The 22380-nt window shown below is 46.2% G+C and overlaps 2 protein-coding genes across 6 annotated transcripts in view; both read left to right on the top strand.

Annotated features, from left to right (window-relative positions):
- The window catches only part of NOD2 (nucleotide binding oligomerization domain containing 2), a 39480-nt gene extending 28507 nt beyond the window's left edge, over nt 1-10973 (top strand). For all 3 annotated transcript variants that reach the window (XM_030823090.1, XM_003263043.2, XM_012504681.2), the window contains exons 8-12: nt 555-638; nt 1213-1296; nt 3398-3481; nt 7731-7814; nt 9661-10973. In XM_030823090.1, coding sequence (XP_030678950.1) covers nt 555-638; nt 1213-1296; nt 3398-3481; nt 7731-7814; nt 9661-9733 — 409 coding nt within the window. In that variant the 3' untranslated portion in view covers nt 9734-10973. The remainder of the gene's footprint in view (nt 1-554; nt 639-1212; nt 1297-3397; nt 3482-7730; nt 7815-9660) is intronic.
- Nucleotides 10974-19493: 8520 nt separating this feature from the next.
- Nucleotides 19494-22380, top strand: part of CYLD (CYLD lysine 63 deubiquitinase) — a 59559-nt gene continuing 56672 nt past the window's right edge. The window contains exons 1-2 of one of the 3 annotated variants that reach the window (XM_003263044.4): nt 19494-19565; nt 20210-20288. The gene's annotated coding sequence lies outside the window, so the exon portion shown is untranslated. Of the gene's footprint in view, nt 19665-20209; nt 20289-22380 lie in introns of all 3 variants that reach the window. The other 2 variants (XM_030797221.1, XM_030797213.1) reach the window with 2 other exon arrangements.

Below are 22380 nucleotides of genomic sequence, written 5' to 3'. Positions count from 1 at the left end.
CTAGAATACAGTCAACAAGTCAGAAGGTGTGAGTTGGGCTCTACCTTTTGGAAAGGGATGTTTTCAAACTACAGTGAGTCAGAGGAGGATGGCCCAGAAGCTGGGGGAGTTGAAGCTGATGGCATGAAGGAATTAGGGGTGTTAGGAAGAAGCAGGAGATAAAGAGCCAGCTTGCAGAAGAAGTGTTAGACTTGTTATGGGCAGGTACTGGAGGGTAGCTAAGGACTTGTGGGTGGCAGTTACCAGGAAACATATCTGAACTAAGTGTCAGTGAGTTCCTGTCCTTAAGGGTTTGGGCTGGGTAGGCCTCCACTATTCTCTAAGTTTGTAATGTAAAGCCACTGAAAACCCTTGGGTTAAGTTTGGCCATCCCACCCAAAAGATGGAGGCAGGTCCACTTTGCTGGGACCAGGAGCCCCAGTGAGGCCACTCTGGGTTTGAGTGGTCCTGCCCCTCTGGGTGGGACTGCAGAGGGAGGAGAACTGTTAGTTCACGTCTAGAACACATATCAGGGACTCACTGACACTGTCTGTTGACTCTTTTGGCCTTTTCAGATTCTGGGGCAACAGAGTGGGTGACGAGGGGGCCCAGGCCCTGGCTGAAGCCTTGGGTGATCACCAGAGCTTGAGGTGGCTCAGGTAAGCTTCAGAGTCTATCCTACAGTTTTCTTGGGGAGATCAGGTGAAGAGGGAGGAGCTGGGGCCAGTTTTGAAGGTCTTTGAACTTTATTTCTACCCCACAATGTTAGGCAATGGAGCAAGGAAAAAAGACCATTGGATTTCAAGAGAGGACACTTGAGTCTTTCTGGGTGACTTTGGAAATGTCCCTTGTCCTCTCAGGGTTTTGATGCAGTGTCTGTAAATTGAAGATATTGGGCTGGATCAGGTACATTTTATCTTAAGGACCAATTCCAATCCATTGGTAGTGGGTGCCCAGTGCACCACATTAAAAAGAATTCTAAGGCTGCACCTGGGCTTAAACAGCACTATAATCAATTAGTGATGTCTAAAAAAGTTTAAAAAAAGAGCACTGCATTCAATTAGTGATGTCTAAAAAGGGTTAAAAAAAAAAAAAAAAGAGCACCGCAATCAATTAGTGATGTCTGAAATGGAGCAGACCAGGTGAGCACCATGAATTTTGCCCTCCATAGGTTAGCTCATCTCTGAGGTCTTTCCCTGCCCTGACATGCTTTTGTTCCATGATTACCTCCAGCCTGGTGGGGAACAACATTGGCAGTGTGGGTGCCCAAGCCTTGGCACTGATGCTGGCAAAGAACGTCATGCTAGAAGAACTCTGGTGAGTTTGGCGGATTCTCTGCTCTGGGGAGGTGGATCACAATCTCTGTTGATCCCCTGGCTTCATCCATAGGAGCAGTTGTGTGGACAGACAAAGGTGGATGATTGAGTGATTGACTGATTGATTGATTGTGTTTGTCTTTATATGTACTGAGTGGTATGAAGCTTATAGAGCCTGGTATGTACATGCTAATTTTTTTATTTAATAAAATATATTGGTTTGCTGGTTTGATGACTGCCTCCGCATGGCATAAGTGTTAAGAGTACAGACTTTGGAATCAAGCAGGCCACGATCTTAGGCAAGTTAAATAACAATTTCAGAATCTCAAGTTTCATGTCTGTAAAATGAGGGTAAGAATACTTCCAACCATAAAGGATTTTTGCAAGAATTAGATAAAGTAGTGCCTGTGAAGACCTTAATATAGTGCCTGGCATATTTGTAAGTGCTCCATAGATGTTAAATTAGAATAATGGCAGGGTTACTACTACTATTACTGCTGCTGCTGCTGCTGCTGCTACAACTACTATAGTACTGTGACTACTACTAATAATAAAGGTTTGTTATTTTAAAGTGATTTTGAGTTCCTAGGAGCACTGGGTATTCGAGTCATAGGTCATTTTGGAAGGTGAAATGGAGTTTTGATAGTTGAAAGAGGAACCATGAATCATGCTTATACTGCTGACCTGAAGCAGAGTCTATGTTTCTCATCCTTTAGATGCCACTAGTATAGTTTTCTGACATGTTCTGGGCAGCTTCAGATTATGTCAGGGAGATAAAATGCTGAATGTTTGATTTTCCCAGGAAGCAGAAAGACACTGCAACATATGGGCATTGCCATAAACAGATTTTATGGATGGACCTCGGCTGTTGCAAGGCTTACTAGCTCTACTCAAGTATCATTGATTCTTTCCTGACTGGATTTTGCCACTTGGAATTTCTTAGTAGAGGAGAACCTTATTGTGAGAGCATCAGTTATGATTACTGTTAAAAGAAAAACTTCAGGCAAATTAAATTTAGCAGAGCTGTTTTGAACATACAGCAATTTATGAATTGGGCAGCATTCAGAACTGGGAGTGCTCCACCCAGCAAGGTGGGCAAGCAGTATCTATAGACAGGAAAAGGAAGTGATGTACAAAACAGCTTGATTGGTTGCACCTGGGCATTTGCCTTATTTGGGCATGGTGTGATGAGGCATTTTCCTTATATGGACATAGTCTGATCAGCTGGTAGACTGTGATTGACTGAAGCCTGGCTGCTGTGATTGGCTGAGACTTAGCTGTTTGTTATAAGGATATATTGTTAGGTTGCAGTTTGCTACATAGGAACTCAAAGTATGGAGGCAGTCTCAGGCTAAATTTAGTTTAACTATATGTTAAGCTGCAGGTGACAGAATACCTCCATCTATAGAGGTTTAAACAAGGAAAGGGTTTATTTTTTCCTGTATAGGCAGCTGGAGGTAGGCAGTGTAGGGTTTGTACAGTGGCTACAAGAGGCCAGGAGGGGTCTCAGCTCTGTCTCATTCTCTTTCTTTTCCATCATCCTTAGCCTGTGACTTCATTCACATGGTTGGTTGTCTCATGATCACAGGATGGCTGCTCCAGCTGCAGCACTACTTCTGTATTCCAGGATTCGATCTATATACCCGGGAAAGCCATCTGGGTTCTCTCCTTTAAAAAGCATTCCTGGAAACCCCACCTATCAGTTTCCCCTTATATATCAACCACGTGTATGTCACTTGACCAACCCACGTGTATGTTGTTTGACCAGCCCTGGCTGCAATGGAGAGTGGGAAATACAGTCTTTTCACCAAGTGCATGGCTGTCCAAATGAAATGAGACTTCCATTAATAAGGAAGAAAGGAAAGATGGATATCGGGAAGCTGGGGGATGAGGGAACTTATTACATAGAGAGCCCTTGGAGTGAATTCTCTTGCAAATATGTCCCTGGAATTGAGAATCCCCACAACGTACTTTATCTGTTATTTCTTTATCCATGAGTTTGGGTTTTCAGATGTTGGATTTCCTATATGGGGGGCACGTGAGTTCATCATCTTCCATAATCAATGTTATATCAACTAGATTTTCTCTCTTGTTCTCACCAGCCTGGAGGAGAACCATATCCAGGATGAAGGTGTATGTTCTCTCGCAGAAGGACTGAAGAAAAATTCAAGTTTGAAAATCCTAAAGTAAGGAACCCATAAGCAGGAAACAGGACAATAATTGCTGGCCTTTGGAAGGGGTATTTCTGAATAAGGTCTGGTCCGCTCCCCGCTGGGATAACTCATGTGAGGTGGCCTGGTAGAACAGCTTGCCTTGGTCTAGGTGGACAAGGATTCCAGTGCAAGTTGTTTATCTGGGAGGTGGTCCCAGTGAATGCTGATAGGAGAGTGGTGAAGTGAGATGGGGAAGCGAAGGTAACCAATAAAGGGGAGTTATCAAGCCAGTTATCAATGAGGGAAATTGGAGCTCAGTATTCTGGGGCACTCCTGGAGTCAGTGCAGAACACACATGGTCACCTACCCAACCAATGGGCAAGAAAGCCATGGCATTTATCCACCAACCCTCTGTCCTTCGTATGTTGATGTGCGCTCGTGGGGCACTGATTCTCCAGCACTTCCAGCTCACCCTCACCCAGCTGAACATGCTTCTGGGGTCAGGAGAATGGCCTCAGGCAGAGAGTGGCAGGTCTTCTCTGCAAGCAGTGGCTGGGGAGGTGATGTGATGGGGAGCACTGTGGCCTCCTCTAGTGGCTGACTCAGTGGCTTGGGACTTGTGCCACAAAGAGATGGACAGCTGAGGTGAACACGAACCCACCTAGTGACCATCATGGGTTTGTCAGGGTGCTCTCTGAGGCTGATGCCAAAATTCATATTTCAAGTAGGCCTCAGGAACCCCATCAGATGGCTCCTTTTGCTGGAAGAAAGTGGCATCTGCCTAGGCAAATGTGGTCCTAGGAAAACGCTTGCCTTTAGAGACAGACAGACAGACAGACAGCTGCCTCTGTGAGTGCCAGCTTTGCTGCCAGGCTGCTATCCACTCTGGCGACACTTGTTTGTGTTGCTTTCGCAAGCTAGGACGTTTCCAAATATTTGGAGAAAACACTTCCACTAATTATTTGGGTGGAAATGGGCTGGGAAGTTGGAGTGAAGCCAAGATGTGTCTGAGCCAGATGCCAGCTTTGCACTGAGGCTGGGCCTTTGGGAATACCAAGCCCATTATCACCCAGGTGTGGATATGGCAGGTTTGTCTTCCCTCCTTGTCACAGCCTTACTCCACTTGACTCCCGTGGATGCCAGGCAATGAGGCTGGGGTTGGTCCCATGCCACTCTGTCATCAGCCTTATTTTTCAGCATCCTAAACTATATCATCCCCCACAAAAATTGAACTTCTGATACATCTTTTATAAAAAAGAGAAATGCCTACATCTTTCTTTTCCAGGCTTAGTTTCTGCCAAGAGTTGGTTGAGAGCCCAGGCTTGCTGGGTGCAGTGGCTCACACCTGTAATCCCAGCACTTTGGGAGGCGGAGGCGGGTGGATCACCTGAGGTGGGGAGTTCGATACCAGCCTGACCAACATGGAGAAACCCTATCTCTACTAAAAATACAAAATTAGCTGGGCGTGGTGGCACACACCTGTAATCCCATCTACTCGGGAAGCTGAGGCAGGAGAATCACTTGAACCCGGGAGGTGAAGGTTGCCATGAGCCGAGATCACACCATTGCACCCCAGCCTGGACAAGAGGGAAACTCCATCTCAAAAAAAAAAAAAAAAAGATGAGAAAAATAATAATTAAAAAAAAAAGAGTCCAGGCTCTGGAACCAGAAAGCCTGGGTCTTACCCTTGCTCCACCATTACCAGCCAGTTCTTCTTGGATGAGTGCCTCAGTTGCCTCAAGTGTAAATGGAGATAATGGCTGGACCTTCATTATAGGCCATGAGCATTCACTGAGAGAATGTAGGTAACAAAAGTAAGTTGTGGGTTGGAGCAAAATTAATTGTGGTTTCGGACCATGAATTTTAAATTATTATAACTAGGCTAAAATACATCTTTATTAATCAAAATAGGAACCATTAAATCAACACATTTTTGCCAATAAGAAATAAGTTTGTTTATTTCTGTAGCATAAAAATTCATGCTTCAGGATTCAACAAACTCTTGGAAAGCATTTTCTGCATCCTCCTGGTTGTGGAAGCATTTTTCCTGCAAAAAGTTGTTGAGATTCTTGAAGAAATGGTAGTCAGTTGGCTAGAGGTCAGGTAAATATGGCGGATGAGGCAAAACTTCATAGTCCAATTCATTCAACTTTTGAAGCTTTGGTTGTGCGACGTGCAGTTGGGTGTTGTCAAGGAGAATTGGACCCTTTCTGTTGACCAATGCCGGCTGCAGGTGTTGCAGTTTTCAGTGCATCTCATTGACTTGCTGAGCATACTTCTCATATGTAATGGTTTCGCAGGGATTCAGAAAGCTGTAGGGGATCAGACCAGCAGCAGACCACCAGTGACCTTGACCTTTTTTTTTGGTGCAAGTTTGCCTTTGGGAAGTGCTTTGGAGCTTCTTTTTGGTCCAGCCACTGAGCTAGTCATTGCCAGTTGTATAAAATCCACTTTTCATCGCACGTCACAATCAGATCAAGAAATGGTTCACTGTTGTTGTGTAGAGTAAGAGAAGATGACACTTCAAAATGACAATTTTCTTGGTTTTCACTCAGCTCGTGAGGCACCCACTTGTCGAGCTTTTTCACCTTTCCAATTTGCTTCAAATGCCGAATGACCATGGAATGGTCGATGTTGAGTTCTCAAGTAGTTGTAAGAAAATCATCTTTGATGATTGCTCTCAATTGGGCATTGTCAACTTCCGATGGCCTGCCAGTACACTCCTCATCTTCAAGGCTCTTATCTCCTTTGCAAAACTTCTTGAACCACCACTGCACTGTACGTTCGTTAGCAGTTCCTGGGCCAAATGCGTTGCTGATGTTGTGAGTTGTCTCTGCTGCTTTACGACCCATTTTGAATTCGAATAAGAAAATTCCTTGAATTTTCTTTTTGTCTAACATCATTTTCATAGTCTAAAATAAATATAAAATAAACAGAAAGTATTAAGTCATTAGCAAAAAATCATAAAGTGAGAATTGTGCATTAAAATGATGTATAGCATAACCACATTTATTTAAGAATGTATTCCAATATCAAATGGCAAATTTCAACAATGCAAAAACTGCAATTACGTTTGCACCAATCTAATAGAAGCTCAACAAATACTGGCAATTACAATTGGCATTGCCTTAGGGTCAACTTGTAAGACATTCCTGAAATTGTGGGAGAGGGGGAAGACCTGGACTGGACATTATTGGAAGGCAAAGCTATAAGCAAAAGAGCAACATGGGAAACACATGACTCCTCTGTTGCTGTCCCTGGCTCTATCCTGTCTCCCCTCCCTGTTGTCAGCTACCTCATATGTTCTCTAATCTCTGTCTCTGTGCCCTCAAAGACCCCCCTGATAATGGAAATATTACTGCTCATTGGTTATTTTCTATCAATTAAGTACTGTGTTAGTCCGTTTTCATGCTGATGATAAAGATATACCCAAGACTGGGCACTTTATGAAAGAAAGAGTTTTATTGGACTTACAGTTGCACATGGCTGGGGAGGCCTCACAATCATGGTGGAAGGTGAAAGGCATATCTCACATGGCAGCAGACAGGAGAAGAGGGCTTGTTCAGGGAAACTCCCCTTTTTAAAACCATCAGATATCATGAGACTTATTTACTGCAATGAGAAGAGGATGGGATTCAATTACCTTCCACCAGGTTTCTCCCACAACATGTGGGAATTCAAGATGAGATTTGGGTGGGGACACAGCCAAACCATATCAAGTACTGTGCAAGTGTTTTAGGTATGCAGAGAGTGGTGGGTCTTCCCAGCAAGCAGAGTGTGGGGAGGTAATGGGGGACTGGTGGCTGACTTAATGGCCTGGGACCCATGCCACAAGGAGATGGATGGTGGATGTGAACAGGAGCCGGCTTACACCCATCACAATTTAGATTCTTATGCTTGATGGCACGGGTACTCTTTTAGGCCCATTTTACCAATGAGGAAATTGGGACTAATTTGCTCGAGATCAAAAAAGAAGTGGTGTAGGTGGGATTTAAACCCAGGCTGTCTAGCACTAAAATGCAGGTACTTAACCACTATCCTAAGGGAGTGGCTACTTAATTTGATAAACTGATCTAGTGAATGGAAGAGAGACGGGTACGTTTCACTGATGGTACTGAGCCTTTGTTGATGAGCTCATTGGGAATCTCAGACATGAGCAGGATGTGTCTAAGGGACAGGTGGGCTTCAGTAGGCTGGCTAACTCCTGAAGTCTCTTTAACTGGACAGTTTCAAGGGGAAAACCAAGAATCCTTGAAGCTCACCATTGTGTCTTCTTTTCCAGGTTGTCCAATAACTGCATCACCTACCTAGGGGCAAAAGCCCTCCTGCAGGCCCTTGAAAGGAATGACACCATCCTGGAAGTCTGGTAGGGCCCCTGGGCAGGCCTGTTTTAGCTCTCCGAGCCTCAGTTTTTCTATCTGTAAAATGGGGTGACGGGAGAGAGGAATGGCAGAATTCTGAGGATCCCTTCTGATTCTGACATTCAGTGAGAATGAGTCTGCATGTAAAGGATCTGATTCTCTGTCTAAGAAAGAAGTCTTTACATCTTTAAGTAGGGAGCAATGATTTCATTTTTAAACCTTTGCTATTTATTCAGCAACTTCTCTGTTCTATGAGATAGTGTAGGAATGGGGATGTGGTTGAAGAATGAAAAGAAAAGTCAGCTCCCACCCTCCTAGAAATTGCATCTGCCTTCACAGGTCAAGGATATTGGATCAGACCTTCTGCGGTTCTGAATGGAGGTTACACAGGTTAGGAGCAGGTTGCACAGTGTATCCAGTTCTCTATAATTAAAGCCATAGACTTTCATGTATTTGAAAACAGCAAGAATTGCATTCTTGACAGATTCTTTCATTGCCTTAAAAAGAATGACTAGCCTTGGGAGTCTGGGCAGCTGGGTCCAGTGTTGTAGACTTTCTCTCTGCTGAGCCACAGCTTCAAAGATTTGTCCTTCTTGTTTTCAGGGATCTATTTCTCAGACAATAAATAAAGGTTTTCCCTGGACTAATGTGCTATAAGTGAATGTTACTATATATGTTCCAGGCACTGGTCTAGAGACTAATATTTAAAAGCCAGGAAATTTCCTATAAAAAATCTGTATCTCAGAGTTTTCTCAAAAGAGCTGGGAACTCTGGATGCCCATTCATGATTCCAGTAGTCAACCAGAGTACAAGAAGGGCTGAGTCTTCTCAGATGGACAAACCCACTCTGGCTGACTGCAGATCCACCAAGCCTATTGTCTTAGACCAGGACCCTTTGGCAACTCATTCCCGTAAGCTTGTGACCCCTGCTTTAAATATGCAGGCCTTGTCTTCTCTCAAAAAGCATATCAAGGCTGCAGCGAATGCAGATATGAAATGATGAAGTTAAAAACAAAAGCTTTGCTGGGCGTGGCAGCTCACACCTGTAATCCCAGCACTTTGGGAAGCTGAGGCAGGAGGATCACTTGAGGCCAGAGGTTCGACACCAGACCTCATCTCTCAAAAAATAAAAAATTCAGCTGGGTGCGGTGTAGTTCCTAGCTACTCAGGAGGCTGGGATGGAAGGATCCCTTGAACCCAGGAGTTCAAGGTTGCAGTGGGCCATGATTGCATCACTGCACAGGTGGCAGAATTAGATCCCATTTCTTAAAAAAATAAAAAATTTAAAAGTGACTTCAAAAATCTATGCTGTGATGGAGAGATTTTTCCTTCTGTATGATTGTGACATCTCTGTGGCCTATGATGTCATCAGGTTCTGGGCAAAGTGTAGGTTTTCTGTTTCTTTGTTTTTGAAACCATTGCACAGTTCTAAGAAACATCACATTCTGTGTCCTGGGCACCAGCCAACACGAGGTTGATATTTTAAGGGGTCTGATGTTATTTGCTGCCTGTTGATGGAACTTGGGAGGGCACAAGGGTTTGCTCATTGCATTCTTGACAGATTCTCTTGTTGCCTTAAAAAGAATCACTGCCCTTGGGGAGTCTGTGGCTGGCTGGGTGCAGCGTTGTGGACTCTCTCTGCAGAGTCATGGAGGCTTGTTCAGAATGCTTCATGAACTGCCTTGGTTGGCCAAGGGTAAAAACACCCCTGACTTCCCTGCAAGAAACACTGCAGCTGGGTCAGAGAGTCAGCCCATCCCAGGCATGGGTTTAAAAAGTGGAGGCTTTTGTATGAAAGCCCTGCTCTAATTTTGTCCTCACTCAAACCTCTGTTCACTTGATCTCCTTTAGGCTCCGAGGGAACATTTTCTCTCTAGAGGAGGTTGACAAGCTCGGCTGCAGAGACACCAGACTCTTGCTTTGAAGTCTCCAGGAGGATGTTCATCTCAGTTTGTTTGTGAGCAAGCTGTGAGTTTGGGCCCCAGAGGCTGGGTTCCATCTGTTGGCAGCCTCAGCCTCTTCAAAATGAGCCCTGTCCTGCCTAAGGCTGAACTTGTTTTCTGGGAACACCATAGGTCACCTTTATTCTGGCAGCGGAAGGAGCATCAGTGCCTTCCGGGATAGACTTTTCCCAAGCCTACTTTTGCCATCGACTTCTTCCCAAGATTCAATCCCAGGATGTACGAGGACAGCACCTCCTCCGTAGTATGGGGCTGGCCTCTGCTGATCCTGCCAGGCTTCCATGTGGGTCAGTGGGGCCCATGGATGTGCATGTTAACTGAGTGCCTGTTGGTGGAGAGGCCTGGCCTCTCACAAAAGACCCCTTCCCACTGCTCTGATGAAGAGGAGTACACAGAACACATAATTCAGGAAGCAACTTTCCCCATGTCTCGACTCATCCATCCAGGCCATTCACCATCTCTGGTTCCTCCCCTCCTCCTGGACTCCTGCACGTGCTCCTTCCTCTGAGGCTGGGATTCAGAATAATAATGACCTCAGCTTTGATATTTCACTTACGGCGCCCCCAACCCTGACACCTTAGCCTGCCCTCCTTTCCGGTGTTTAAGACATTTTTGGAAGGGGACACGTGACAGCCGTTTGTTCCCCCAAGACATTCTAGGTTTGCAAGAAAAATATGACCACACTCCAGCTGGGATCACACGTGGACTTTTATTTCCAGTGAAATCAATTACTCTTCAGTTAAGCCTTTGGAAACAGCTCTACTTTAAAAAGCTCCAAATGCAGCTTTAAAAAATTAATCTGGGCCAGAATTTCAAACGGCCTCACTAGGCTTCTGGTTGATGCCTGTGAATTGAACTCTGACAACAGACTTCTGAAATAGACTCACAAGAGGCAGTTCCATTTCATTTGTGCCAGAATGCTTTAGGATGTACAGTTATGGATTGAAAGTTTACAGGAAAAAAAATTAGGCCCTTCCTTCTAAGCAAATGTCTTCCTGGATTATTCAAAATGATGCATGTCAAAGCCTTTGTAAATTGTCAGATGCTGTGCAAATGTTATTATTTTAAACATTATGATGTGTGAAAACTGGTTAATATTTATAAATCACTTTGCTTTATTGTCTTAAGTTTATACTCTTAGAGACAACATGGCCGTGAACTTTATGCTGTAAATAATCAGAGGGGAATAAACTGTTGAGTCAAAACAGCCATCTTCCTTGTGACCAAACATTTAAAAATATTCTGGCCGGGCACAGTGGCTCACGCCTGTAATCCCAGCACTTTGGGAGGCCGAGGTGGGCAGATCACCTGAGGCTGGGGGTTTGAGGCCAACCTGACCAACATGGAGAAACCCTGTCTCTACTAAAAATAGCGGAGGTTGCAGTGAGCCGAGATTACACCATTGTCCTCCAGCCTGGGCAACAAGAGTGGAACTCCATCTCAAATAAATAAATAAAATAAAATAAAAATATATCCCTAAAACCTGTCAAATTTTAAAGCACAATTTTCTACTTGAAGCTGGGGAAAATAATGTTTTCAACCTGATCATGCATAGCTTAAGGCAAAAGCAATTCTTAGAAAATAGCCAGGCAATCAAAACACTTTTGGCTTCAGATTAGAAAAGTTTAACCCTGTGAAGTTTTCAGCTGTGCAGGAGCCTCCCCATACCCAGCCTAAAAGGCTGCAACACATGTGAAAAGGCCCCTTGGCCTCCCTCGATTCCCTCAAAGTGGCTCCAGGAGTCTTTAACAGGAGAAAGATGGAGAAGGTTTACCTACGGCTGGCTCTGCACAGCGAGCAGCCTCTCATGCAGGCCTTGTGTTAAAACAATGCTTAGCTGCGTTTAATAAGCAAGGGATCAGGTGGTCGCCCAGCAAGGTGAAATGCTACTTCCTTGAAAGGTTTTGTGTCTGGTTGACTCGGTGGTGTGGCATCTCCCTGGACCCTGCGAGGGAGTGTGTCTGTGGGTTTTCTTTGTGATTGGTGCCCTGTTCTGCCCAGACCATTGTTTCTGATATAGCAGATCAGGAGGAAGGTGGCGTTGAGTCTCCTTTCGCTGAGGAGTACACAGCATCCCATTTGCATAGCACTATATTGGGTTGTCAATTTGTAATCTTTAAAGTCATTCAGCAATGAGGCCAGACATGGTGGCTTATGCCTGTAATCTCAGCACTTTGGGAGGCCAAGGTGGGCAAATCACTTGAGGCCGGGAGTTCGAGACCAGCCTGGCTAACGTGGTGAAACCCTGTCTCTACTAAAAGTACAAAAATTAGCCGGGCATGGTAGCAGGTGCCTGTAATCCCAGCTACTTGGGAGGTTGAAGCAGGAGAACTGCTTGAACCCGGGAGGCAGAGGTTGCAGTGAGCCGAGATCACACTACTGCACTCCAGCCTGGGCAACAGAGCAAGACTCCGTATCAAAAACAAAAGAAAACAAAAAAAGTCTTCAGGCTGTTAAGGGGCTGGTCCAAGACAGGTTGTCTGAGGAGGTGCCAGGTAAGCTGTGTCCCCAAGAATGAGAAAGATATGGCCAAGCAAAGAGTGAGAGGGAAGAAGGGAGCATTCTAGTAATGGGGGACAAGAGGTACAAAGACCCTGGCGAGGGAAGGAGCCTGGTATGCATAGTAGGCTCAATAGTCACTCCCGAACATATGTAGATCCTAATCCTCGGGACCTGGGAATGTTGCCTTACCTTGCAAAAGGGACTTCGGAGATGGGATTCAGTTAAGGGTCTTGAGATGGGAAGATCATCCTGGATTACCTGGGTGGGTCTTAAATGCTATCGCAGTTTCCTTATAAGAGAAATCTGAAGGACAATGTAAAGCAAAGGGAAATATGACACCGGAGAAGAAAGCAATGTGATCCCCAAGTAAGATGCTACACTGCTGGCTTTGAAGGTGGAGGAAGGTGCCATGAGCCAAGGATTGCAGCTCTAGAAGCCAAAGAAGACCAGGAAATAGATTCTCCCCCAGAACCTCTGCAAGCAGCATAGCCCTGCCTGCCTTGGCTCTAGCCCATTTTGGACTTCTGGCTTCCAGGACTATAAGGGAATAATTTGTGTCATTTCCTATAGCAGCCATAGGAAACTAATACACTATGTTGGAGGCAAGCTAAGGGAAAGGTGTCACTAGATGGGTTTGCAGAGAGGTAGGTAGGACCAGTTCAGGAATGGTGTCACTGGCCACAGTCAAGAGTTTGGTCTTGATCTTGGAATAACGTCAAGGCCTTGGAAAGTTCTAAGCAGGGGAGATGTGAACCAATTTACAGTTAAAGAAGATCTTGTTTGCTCCTGGGTGGAGACAGGACAGGAATATGTAGGGGTGGGGATGGGAGGCAGAAGAAGTGGGGAGGCTGCCTCGGAGCTATTGCAGGTGAGAGGCGGTTGGCAGTGGAGGTGGAGAGAAGAGGATGGATTCCAGAGACATTCTGGAGGTCGATTCCCAAGAGCCTATGAATGGGTTGGATGGGAGGGATGAGGGAATGGCAAACATCAAGGATGACTCATAGATTTCTGACTTGAGAAACTGGGGGCCTGGGAAAGTTGGGTAGGAAACCAGTTTGGAAGTGGGAGAGAGTTCTGTTTTGAATTGTCAAGTTTGAGACACTGAAATGGAGAAATTAAGTGGAGACGTCAAAAGATGGTGTGAATTTGGAGCTCATGGGAAAGGTCACAGCCAGAGATAATAGCGTGGGTGTCCTCAGTGTCAAACTGAGAATGGGGACCTTGAGTCTGGATGACATGAGCTAGAAAGAGATTGTGGAGAAAGAAGAGGTCAAGAGGGCCTAGGTAAGATGGTAGTGAGATCTTGATATGTGATTCCTGGTAGAGTTCAGAGTAGGAGAAATTCCGTAATTTTCAAAAGTCCAGCGGATACCACCAAAAGCCTCCTGGGCCTGTGTAGGGAACTAGGGAAGTAGGATTCTTGATTGTAAGCTTCTCTGATAGGGAAGTTACCTGAAAGGTACATGTTCATGGCCAGAAGTTTATCCATTAGCAGACGGATTCCAGTTTTGCAGCTAAGAATACATAATTCTTATGCACAGAAAAACAAGTATTAGAGCAGAATTTTAAAAACAGCCTCAGACTTTCATAATATTCATCATCATCCTGGAAGAAAAAGGATGCCCGTCTGAGGGCCCTTCCCTCCCCATAGCACCAAACAAAAAGCTGAAATGAATACACCGCACAGAAATGTGAGAATTGGAGTCATATTCCAAGCGGCTGAGCTGAGACTAGCGCTTCATTCCATTGTTGTATCAGGACAGCTTCAAGCCTCCTTCTTCACTCCGGTGAGTGGTCCAGCCCAGTGTGTGAAGCGCCCAGTACTCAGGGCAATGCCTGGCAGTGCCCAGGCACGAGAGGATGTGCTGCCTTGGGCCCTAGGTGGAGGGTTCCAGGTGAGCTGTAAGGTCATAAAGGACATTTCCCCTGGAGAATCGCAGGCGGAGATCGCAGCAGGGAAGACTGGCAATCCAGGCTCTTTGATTGGCTTCCCTTGGATAGTTTTTTTCCCTCTAAATTTCATCCCAACCTACTATTATTTCCTGAACAATCCACAGATCCAGTCCCCTAAGCATCACCACTCCCCTGATCACTCACCCTGAAAATGCTTCTTTTCAGGAGTGCTACATCCTTTCTGCTTTGTAACAACTTCTCGATATCTTCAGTTCCACATCTCCCTGCACCCCTGCACCCCTCCCTCTCACCTGCTCTGCCTCCACCCCCAGGAAACAAGGGGGTCCCTTTGGGATCCATCCTTGCCTGGGTTACTGCATCAGTCTCCCTGTTACTGACTTTGACCTGAGGCGTGAACCTATTAAAACATAAGTCAGATCAGCTACTGCTCTGATGTAAACCCTCCAGGACTTCTTGTCTGGTGCAGGGTAAAAGGCAAGGTCTCATCTGACTTGGACCCCCTGTATCCTCTCTGGCCTCCCCTTTGCCACTCACACCTGTTCTCTGGGCTCCAACCTCACTGGCTTCTTTGCTGTTCCCTGAGCATACCTGGCACATTGCTGAGGATACCAGGCACATTGCTGCTTCCAGACCTCTGCACTAGCCTTTCCCCTCCTATGGGAACACTGTTCCCTGAGACGGTGATGTGGTTGGCTTCTTCATTTCCTTCCAGTCTTAGTTGAGATGCCACCTACATGAGGTAGTCTTTCCCTGAACAATCTACCTAAATAGCAGTTTCCAGCCACTGCCTGCTCTCCTTTGTATTGTCTTCTCTGCATGAACTACCTGATGCATGGTCATTTTTCCCTTCCCCTAGAATGTCAGCTTCTTGAGAACAGGAACCATGCTCACTGCAGTGTCCTCAGAGTCTACAAAGGTGCCTAGCACATAGTAGGTGCTCAATACATATTTGTTGAATGAAGGAAGGATCCACTTTCTTTATTAAAGGGGGCAGAAGATAGAAGTTGGGGCAGCTTATAAGAATGAGGCACCCTTTTTCTGACATCATTTGTGCCTCCTTCGTAAAGGAGGAAGATTCCCTGGGAAATGGAACAATCCCTAATGCCCAAAATGGGATCCAGATGTAGCAGAAAGTTCCCCTTAATAAAGAGCTTTCTGTGTGTGTTTTAAAAATCAAACATAGAAATTATTTGTCATTGATACCAGCAAATAGCTCAAATGGGAGAGCATGGATTTATAGTTCGGCTGGATTAGTTTAAAGATGATTAAAGTAATCCCCTTTATCTTATCAAAAAGAGCTTTTAGGTGGTCAGAGTAAAAGTCCTCAGACAGAATGTTCAGTTGCACTTGGAATTCCCTTCCCTAAGAGATAAGCACATCTGGGAGATGGAAGACCTCAGCCCGTCATCCATGGATCAAAACACTGTGCTGGGCTACTGTGGAGAAGGCGCCTGTGACGTATCCTTGCCTGTGCGGATTCCTGGTCCAGTTAGCCGCTTGGCCCGGTGTTCATTCTGAATGCCCATATTCACAGGATTGGTGTGAAAATGGCTGGAACCATGGGAGGTTGGATGGACATCTGGGAGTTGCCATTTACTAAGATGGGGAGTGCAGAGGGATTGCAGGGGGTGGTGGTGGGGAATATCACGAGTTCACTTTTGGCTGTGTTGAGTGGAGATGCTGAGAAGGCAGTAGGATATAAAAGAGACACCGAATTTGGAGAGACAGCAAGTAGGAGGTACCCCGTGGTAGGTACTGGGAAACATGGAGCAGGGTCTAGTCAATCACCATGACTGGTGCCACTGAGCAGGTTCCTTTGAGTCCTGACCATGTGTTACTCTATGTCCCATGCCCCTAGCAGGCTACCTGGAGTTTACCATCCTCCATGGGGAAAGCTCCATTCAATTCAATAGCTTTATGTTAGGTTCCTGCTGTGTGCAATGAGAGAACTACATAAGACAGCTTAGAATCAGTGTTAGGTCAGGCACAGTGGCTCATGCCTGTAATCCCAGCACTTTGGGAGGCCAAGGCTGAAGGATCACTTGAAGCCAGGAGTTCAAGACCAGCCTGGGCAACATGGTGAGACCCTCATCTCTACTCAAAAGAGAAAAGTTAGCTGGGCATGGTGGTGCGTACCTGTGGTCTCAGCTGCTCGGGAGACTGAGGTGGGAGGATCACTTGAGCCCAGGAGACGGGCTGCAGTGAGCTATGATTGTGCCACTGTACTCCAGCCTAGGCAACAGAGTGAGACCCCATCTCAAACAAAAAACAAAAAACAAAAAAGGAACCAGCGTTATGTTCCCTGCAAAACCCTTCAAAACTTCCCATTGCTCTTGGGATGGAGAACAACCCCTGTCCTTGGCTCCCAAGGCCCTTTTGTGCCTTCATTGTCTGTGCTCTGCCTCTTCCAGTTTCTTCAATTGATAGGAAACTTTCCTGTTTCCTATGTCTGGAGTCTTCCCCCTCACTCCTGCCTGCCAGTTATCTTTCCCATCTCATCTCAAAGGTGACTTCCTCAAACAGGCCTTCCCTGAGTGGCCAACCTCCCTTTAGGCATGCTCAGAGAGATTCTTCTTCTGAGGCTTACCACAGCCATAATTAAGTAAGTGATCATCTAATGAGTATTTTAGTTTGCCTTTTTTTTTGCCAGAGGGAGTGTGGCATCTCTCTTGTACACTGCTATGTTTCCTGGAACCTGCTTAGTAACTCAACCACTAGTTCCATGAACCCAGGACCAGGCTGGATGGAAGAGGCTGTGGAGTGGCGGATTGAGAGAGGTCGTTAGTGAGGGCTGGAGCCCTCTGTGAAGACATGTCTGTAAAGGACTTTGACTAGGTCCTCCATGAAGGGAGGATTTGGAAGGCAGAGATGATGAGCATTTCAGTTGGGGAATCCATTTTAACAGAGGTGGAAAGAGTCTTGGCTTGGAATCAGGGTCTCGGCCCATCTCCTGAGTGACAGGGGGCTTGTAATTCACCATCTTTGGGCCTTCATCTCCTACCTGTAAAATGAGAGGCTGGTTTACCAAGGACTGCAAATAATAGCACCATGACTCTATCTCCCCATCTCATCCCCTGGCAGATATCTCTCTTCCCAGTGAGCCTGAATACAAGTTCAGAATTAGCTTTAATGCAATGTTCTAGGCAGCCATTCCCAATTGATAGGAAATGATAATTGAGATAAGCCCCATTTGTCAGGCTTGACTTGGATGAAGATCCCTTAGATGAAGTCAGGCCCCGGCACTGATTCAGTGAATGTATGACAGGACAGAGCCTGGGGAAGAAAGCCCTATGGAAGTAGAGACCTCAGCAGCACCAAACACTATCAACAGAAAGGACACAAAAATGGGCCGGGCACATTGGCTCATGCCTGTAATCCCAGTACTTTGGGAGGCCGAGGCAGGCAGATCACTTGAGGTCAGGAGTTTGACACCAGCCTGGCCAATATGGTGAAACCTTGTCTCTACTAAAAATACAAAAATTAGCTGGGCGTGGTGGCAGGCGCCTGTAATCCCGGCTACTTGGGAGGCTGAAGCAGGAGAATCGCTTGATCCTGGGAGGCGGAGGTTGCAGTGAGCTCAGATTGCGCCATTGCACTCCAGCCTAGGCAACAGAGCAAGACTCTGTCTCAAAACAAACAAACAAACAAACAAAAACAACCCAGCAACAACAACAAAAACAAAAAGAAGGGACATGAAAATATTCCAGTCCAGAGTGGCAAACTCAAATGCCTTAAGGGACCAGTGGATGTAGATCATGCAGATAAGAGAAGTGGTCCCAGTGGTAACATGAGAATGTTTGCCTTGCCTAAAAGGACCCCAAATCTCTCTCCTTCACGTTCTTTTCTCCTTCCTCCTTCTTATTGTATGGATTAGGCAAAAACAAATTTCAGTTGAAATTTTCTTCCAGACAGTTGGACTGTGACCTCTGAGTCCTACCAGCTTGGTTGGAGAATCCAGATGTAGATGAGAACGGTGTTGCCTAAGGCCACACTTCAAGCCAGGCCTGTTGATTTCCAACTTATGGCTTCCTACGGCAGTGTGGTCATGAAGCCTGGAAAACAGGAAGATAGGGGTGACAAAAGAGGAACAGGAGTAGAATGAGGCTTAGGTTTTCAAAAGATGCTCATTTCATTTTGGATGACTATGGCAAGGAAGAGCGGTGGCCTGTCTACTGCTACTGTTAGTCATCACTCATGTGACTGCTTTTATGTATTCATTGGTTTAAATTCCCTGGATCTCCAGAAACATGTCACTTTCCACTGGGGGAAATTTGTGTCATGATTAAACACACACACACACACACACACACACACACACCCCTCCTCCTTTCTCAGTGTTAATCACCTTCTCCTATAATTAGCACTTAAAATGTCAAAGGAGAAGAAATTAATTAACAGGAGTATCCAGTGCAGCAAGGCTCTAGGACTGATTATAAAAAGCACTTCCTTAAATATTTTGAGTACTTTTGGGAATCAGAAGCCTCCCTTCTAATTGAAAGATCCTTAACTACACCCTAAGTCCTGGCTAGTGGCCAGGGGTGCGGGGCTGAGTGAGGCGGCGTGTGGAAATCCCTTCTTCACCATCCTTGGGAAAATTCCTTCCAAACTGGGATAGGTGGCAACAGAGGTTCGGAAACAGCAAGCGTCCCAGGCTGAATCTGCGGAGGAGGAAGAGATGAACCTTTCCTGAGCTGGTACTGCGTGCCAGGAACTTTAGCTCGGTATTTTGCCACAATCCTGTAAGACAACGGATACTATGATCTCCATTTTACAGATGAGGACATTGAGGCTCAGCGTGGTTGTGACTTCCTCAGGTCACGCAGCCACTGAATGAAAGCGCCAAAGATTCAAACTGAGCTCTGATTCTAAAGTTTTGCTTTCTCACGGCATCCTGGAATCCTATTTCCAACCTTCATCTGGACTCTTAACCCAGCCCAAACCTAAGCGTCTACAGTTTTGACAGTTGAGGCAGGAGCACGGGAGGTGGAGCCGGTGGCAGCGCCCCGCCCCGCCCCGGCTCCGGCATCAGCCAATGGTGACGCGGCACCCGCAGCCTTTCGCCCAATCAGCTTGAGTTTCCCGCCTCCATCCCCCTCTCTTCTCTGCCCCGCCCCTTCGCTTTCCCTTTGGTTCCACCGAGCTTGACAGAGCGGAAAGTCCCTTCGGCCGGCGCCGGGCCGGCAGCCATTGGAGGAAGGTCTGTCACAGGGAGGCCCAATCACGGCCTGCTCAGTAGGGCAGCTCGGCCTACGATTGGCTAGCGCGGCGGCTGCCCCCTCCGCCCCCGCTCCCTCCCTCTCCCCTGGGCGGTTCGGAGGCGGGGCAGGTGGGGGCGGGCCCAGGTAGCAGGTTTGGCTGCGCGGGGGCCGCGCGTCGGAGGTAAATACTAGGGCGGTGGGTGTGGGGACCCGGGGCCGGCCCGGGACGCGGGCTGGGGAGCCGGGTCTAGGGGCGAGGGGCGACGCCCCGCCGCCCGAGGTTAGTGAATGAGCTGGCGGCGGGCGGCCGGCGGGCGGCCGGATCCCCTCGGCGCAGCCGCCTGGCCTCAGGGCGTCCGGAGCCGCCGCTGCGACCATCGGGCCCTCGGCGCCGGCCCGTTAGTTGCCCGGGCCCGAGCCGGCCGGGCCCGCGGGGTGTCAAGTCCGCTGACGTCAGCCCGGGCTTCCCCCCCCAACCGGGGCTTCCCCATCCCCCGAGGCTTCCCGGGAGGGCTCCGAGTCCGGGGAGCGTGCGGGGTCGCCACCGTCGGGACCCCCGGAGGAGAGAGGACTTGGGTCGGGAGCCGCGCGGGACGCTGCCCCCCTCCGGCCCCCCACCCCATTTACAGATGGGGAGACTGAGGCACAGGCCGCTGGCGGGCCCCGACGGCCACGGTTGGCCTCAGGAGCCCGGGGCTGTGATTCCTACCGTCCGCGCCGCGGGGCGTATGTACGGATCGATTTTGCGGGTGTTGGTGGCTCTCGTCCAGGAATCGCAGTCGGGGTTCTGGCCTCGTTAATGGCGTGTTCTGCTTTTTCTTTCAGTTTCCCCCTTTCCAGGGTGAGGATGGTTCTACACAACCACCCGGAGTTCCTTAGTTGAAGGTGCGCCCTGTTGTGACAGGTATTCTTTCTTTATGTTTTTCTTTCATGTTAACAATCGAGGGGGGTGGGGGGCGAATGGGGGGCGGGGGTGAAGTCATGAAATCTTGAGGAAGATGATGTTGAGTCTGGGACTCAGTTGGGTCAGCTGCCGGTTATTCATGTACTTGGCATCGTTTCTCTTCCACCCCTTGGCATTTGAATGTTTTAGGATAGTTGTCATCTTCCAGCCACCAAGTCTGTGGCCTTGCAATCTCCCAGCCCCCATCATCCCTGCCACCTTCTTCTCCTCAGTTTTTCCTGGAAAGTTTTATCCTTAGCTAAGGAGCATGCCTACCTTGCTTTTGAATTCGGGCTAATTAGGAATCTTAATAAGATTGTTCATTTTGCAATCATTGGCTCTCAGAGAAGCACCCAGGCCTTGAGAGGGTGTACATTTGATTGTTGGCTTTCTACACACCCCCTCATGCCCCAAGTAGACTGAATGGCCTTAAGAATTTAGCCTCCCATTCCCCACTGAGCAGTAGGTGGATTTGAACTAGAACAGTATTAGGAGAAAATGATTTGCTGGAAATTCTTATTGAAGTAACACCCAGAACATTCTCTAATATTCTGCTGCAAAATTGTATAGTATTCTTGCAAATAAACCTTCCTCTGGGTGGTAACTTTTGTGAGAAGCAGATAAGGCTTATTATATAAAGCACAACTAACAATAAGCAGCAATGATTTTTGTAGTCTGGCACACCTAAACTGTGGTTTTGTTTGATTTGAGGAAGTCTCCAACACAAGGAGAGAGAAAGCAATAGTTATGTTGTTTATCAAAGTATTAGTATTTTGTTCCTGATTTTCACACTATGATTTTAAATTAGTTTTTTTTTCATTGGTTGTACAGAATTTATAAGCATCATACATGCTAGTGAGGCTCTAGGAAGCTAGTGTCAAACCTCAAAACAACTTGGTTTCATAATTGTGAAATTTTCCATATTTGTTTCTTCTTATATGTATAACAATGAAGTGGTTTAACATGATTTCATTTTATCCAGAGAATTGGTAAAGTTTTAGGCAAAATTCATTAAATACTCCCAATTCTTGAGTCTTTTTCTTTTCTCTTTCTCTTGGTTTAATCCCTTAAACAGGAGGAGGAAATGCAATTTTGTTTTCACTGTTACCACTTGAGTCTTTCATTCATTTCTCTGTATTCAGTGCCTAGCATATGCCAGGCTCTCGTGTGGGCACTGGATAATATAAAAATGAAGGACTTGGGGAATTCACAGTTGGCAGTGGAGTGGCTAGGTTTAACACTAGAGAGGCAGCAGTATTCCTTGTTCCAGTGGGAATATGCAGATGTGAGAGGATCTTCTTTTTTTTTTAACCTTATAAATCCCACTTATATTAAGGACTGTGCACTTGTGACACAAATTAGTCATTGAGGAAAATTAAAACGGACTCAGTCTTTTTTCTGGCCACTGAATCTCTGTATCTCTATTCTTTAGCTGTTGAGAAATATAACAACTTTGTCTTTTAGTGAGAGATGTTCTTTTTTAAAAGGATAATCATTCTAGCTATCCAGAAGCTTTTGGAAAAAGGCCCACATGTCTTCTTTCTTCGGTGTTCAAGCTGACCTTCCTACCTCTTTGCCATTTATAATTAGGGGCAGAATTAAGTATTGTAATTTTTATTCTAATTTAGATAGCTTCCTGTGGTTTTTAGAACAAGCAGGATATCTTAGGAGATGCAAAAAGCTCTTGAATTGGATCTGTCTTTGTGAGATCCTTATGAACAATATAACCTGATAACTTGAGAATCAGCAAAACAACTGTATCTTCTGGATAAGTTAACCATTGTTAGTTTTCTGTAGCTACTGATGTTCATTTGTACTATATGTTGCCTTTCAGAATGTGGTAATTGTAATCTTTAACATTTTTCTTGTAAAACGTATTTCCTGATCATCTTTCCATTGTCTTCATGGAAAATTGATAAATATTTGTGCCTTCCAACCCTCGTCTTGGTTTAATGACTTTATCTTAATACAAGTAAGTTCCCCTTTACTCAGAATCCAGACCATCAACAAGCTCAGATAACCAGAAATGTTTTCAAATCTATGTTAACCTGAA

Source organism: Nomascus leucogenys, chromosome 2 (genome assembly GCF_006542625.1).
Source record: "Nomascus leucogenys isolate Asia chromosome 2, Asia_NLE_v1, whole genome shotgun sequence".
Classification (NCBI taxonomy): domain Eukaryota; kingdom Metazoa; phylum Chordata; class Mammalia; order Primates; family Hylobatidae; genus Nomascus; species Nomascus leucogenys.
Note: the sequence above shows the minus strand (reverse complement) of the source record. Positions and strands in the feature narration are given on the sequence as shown.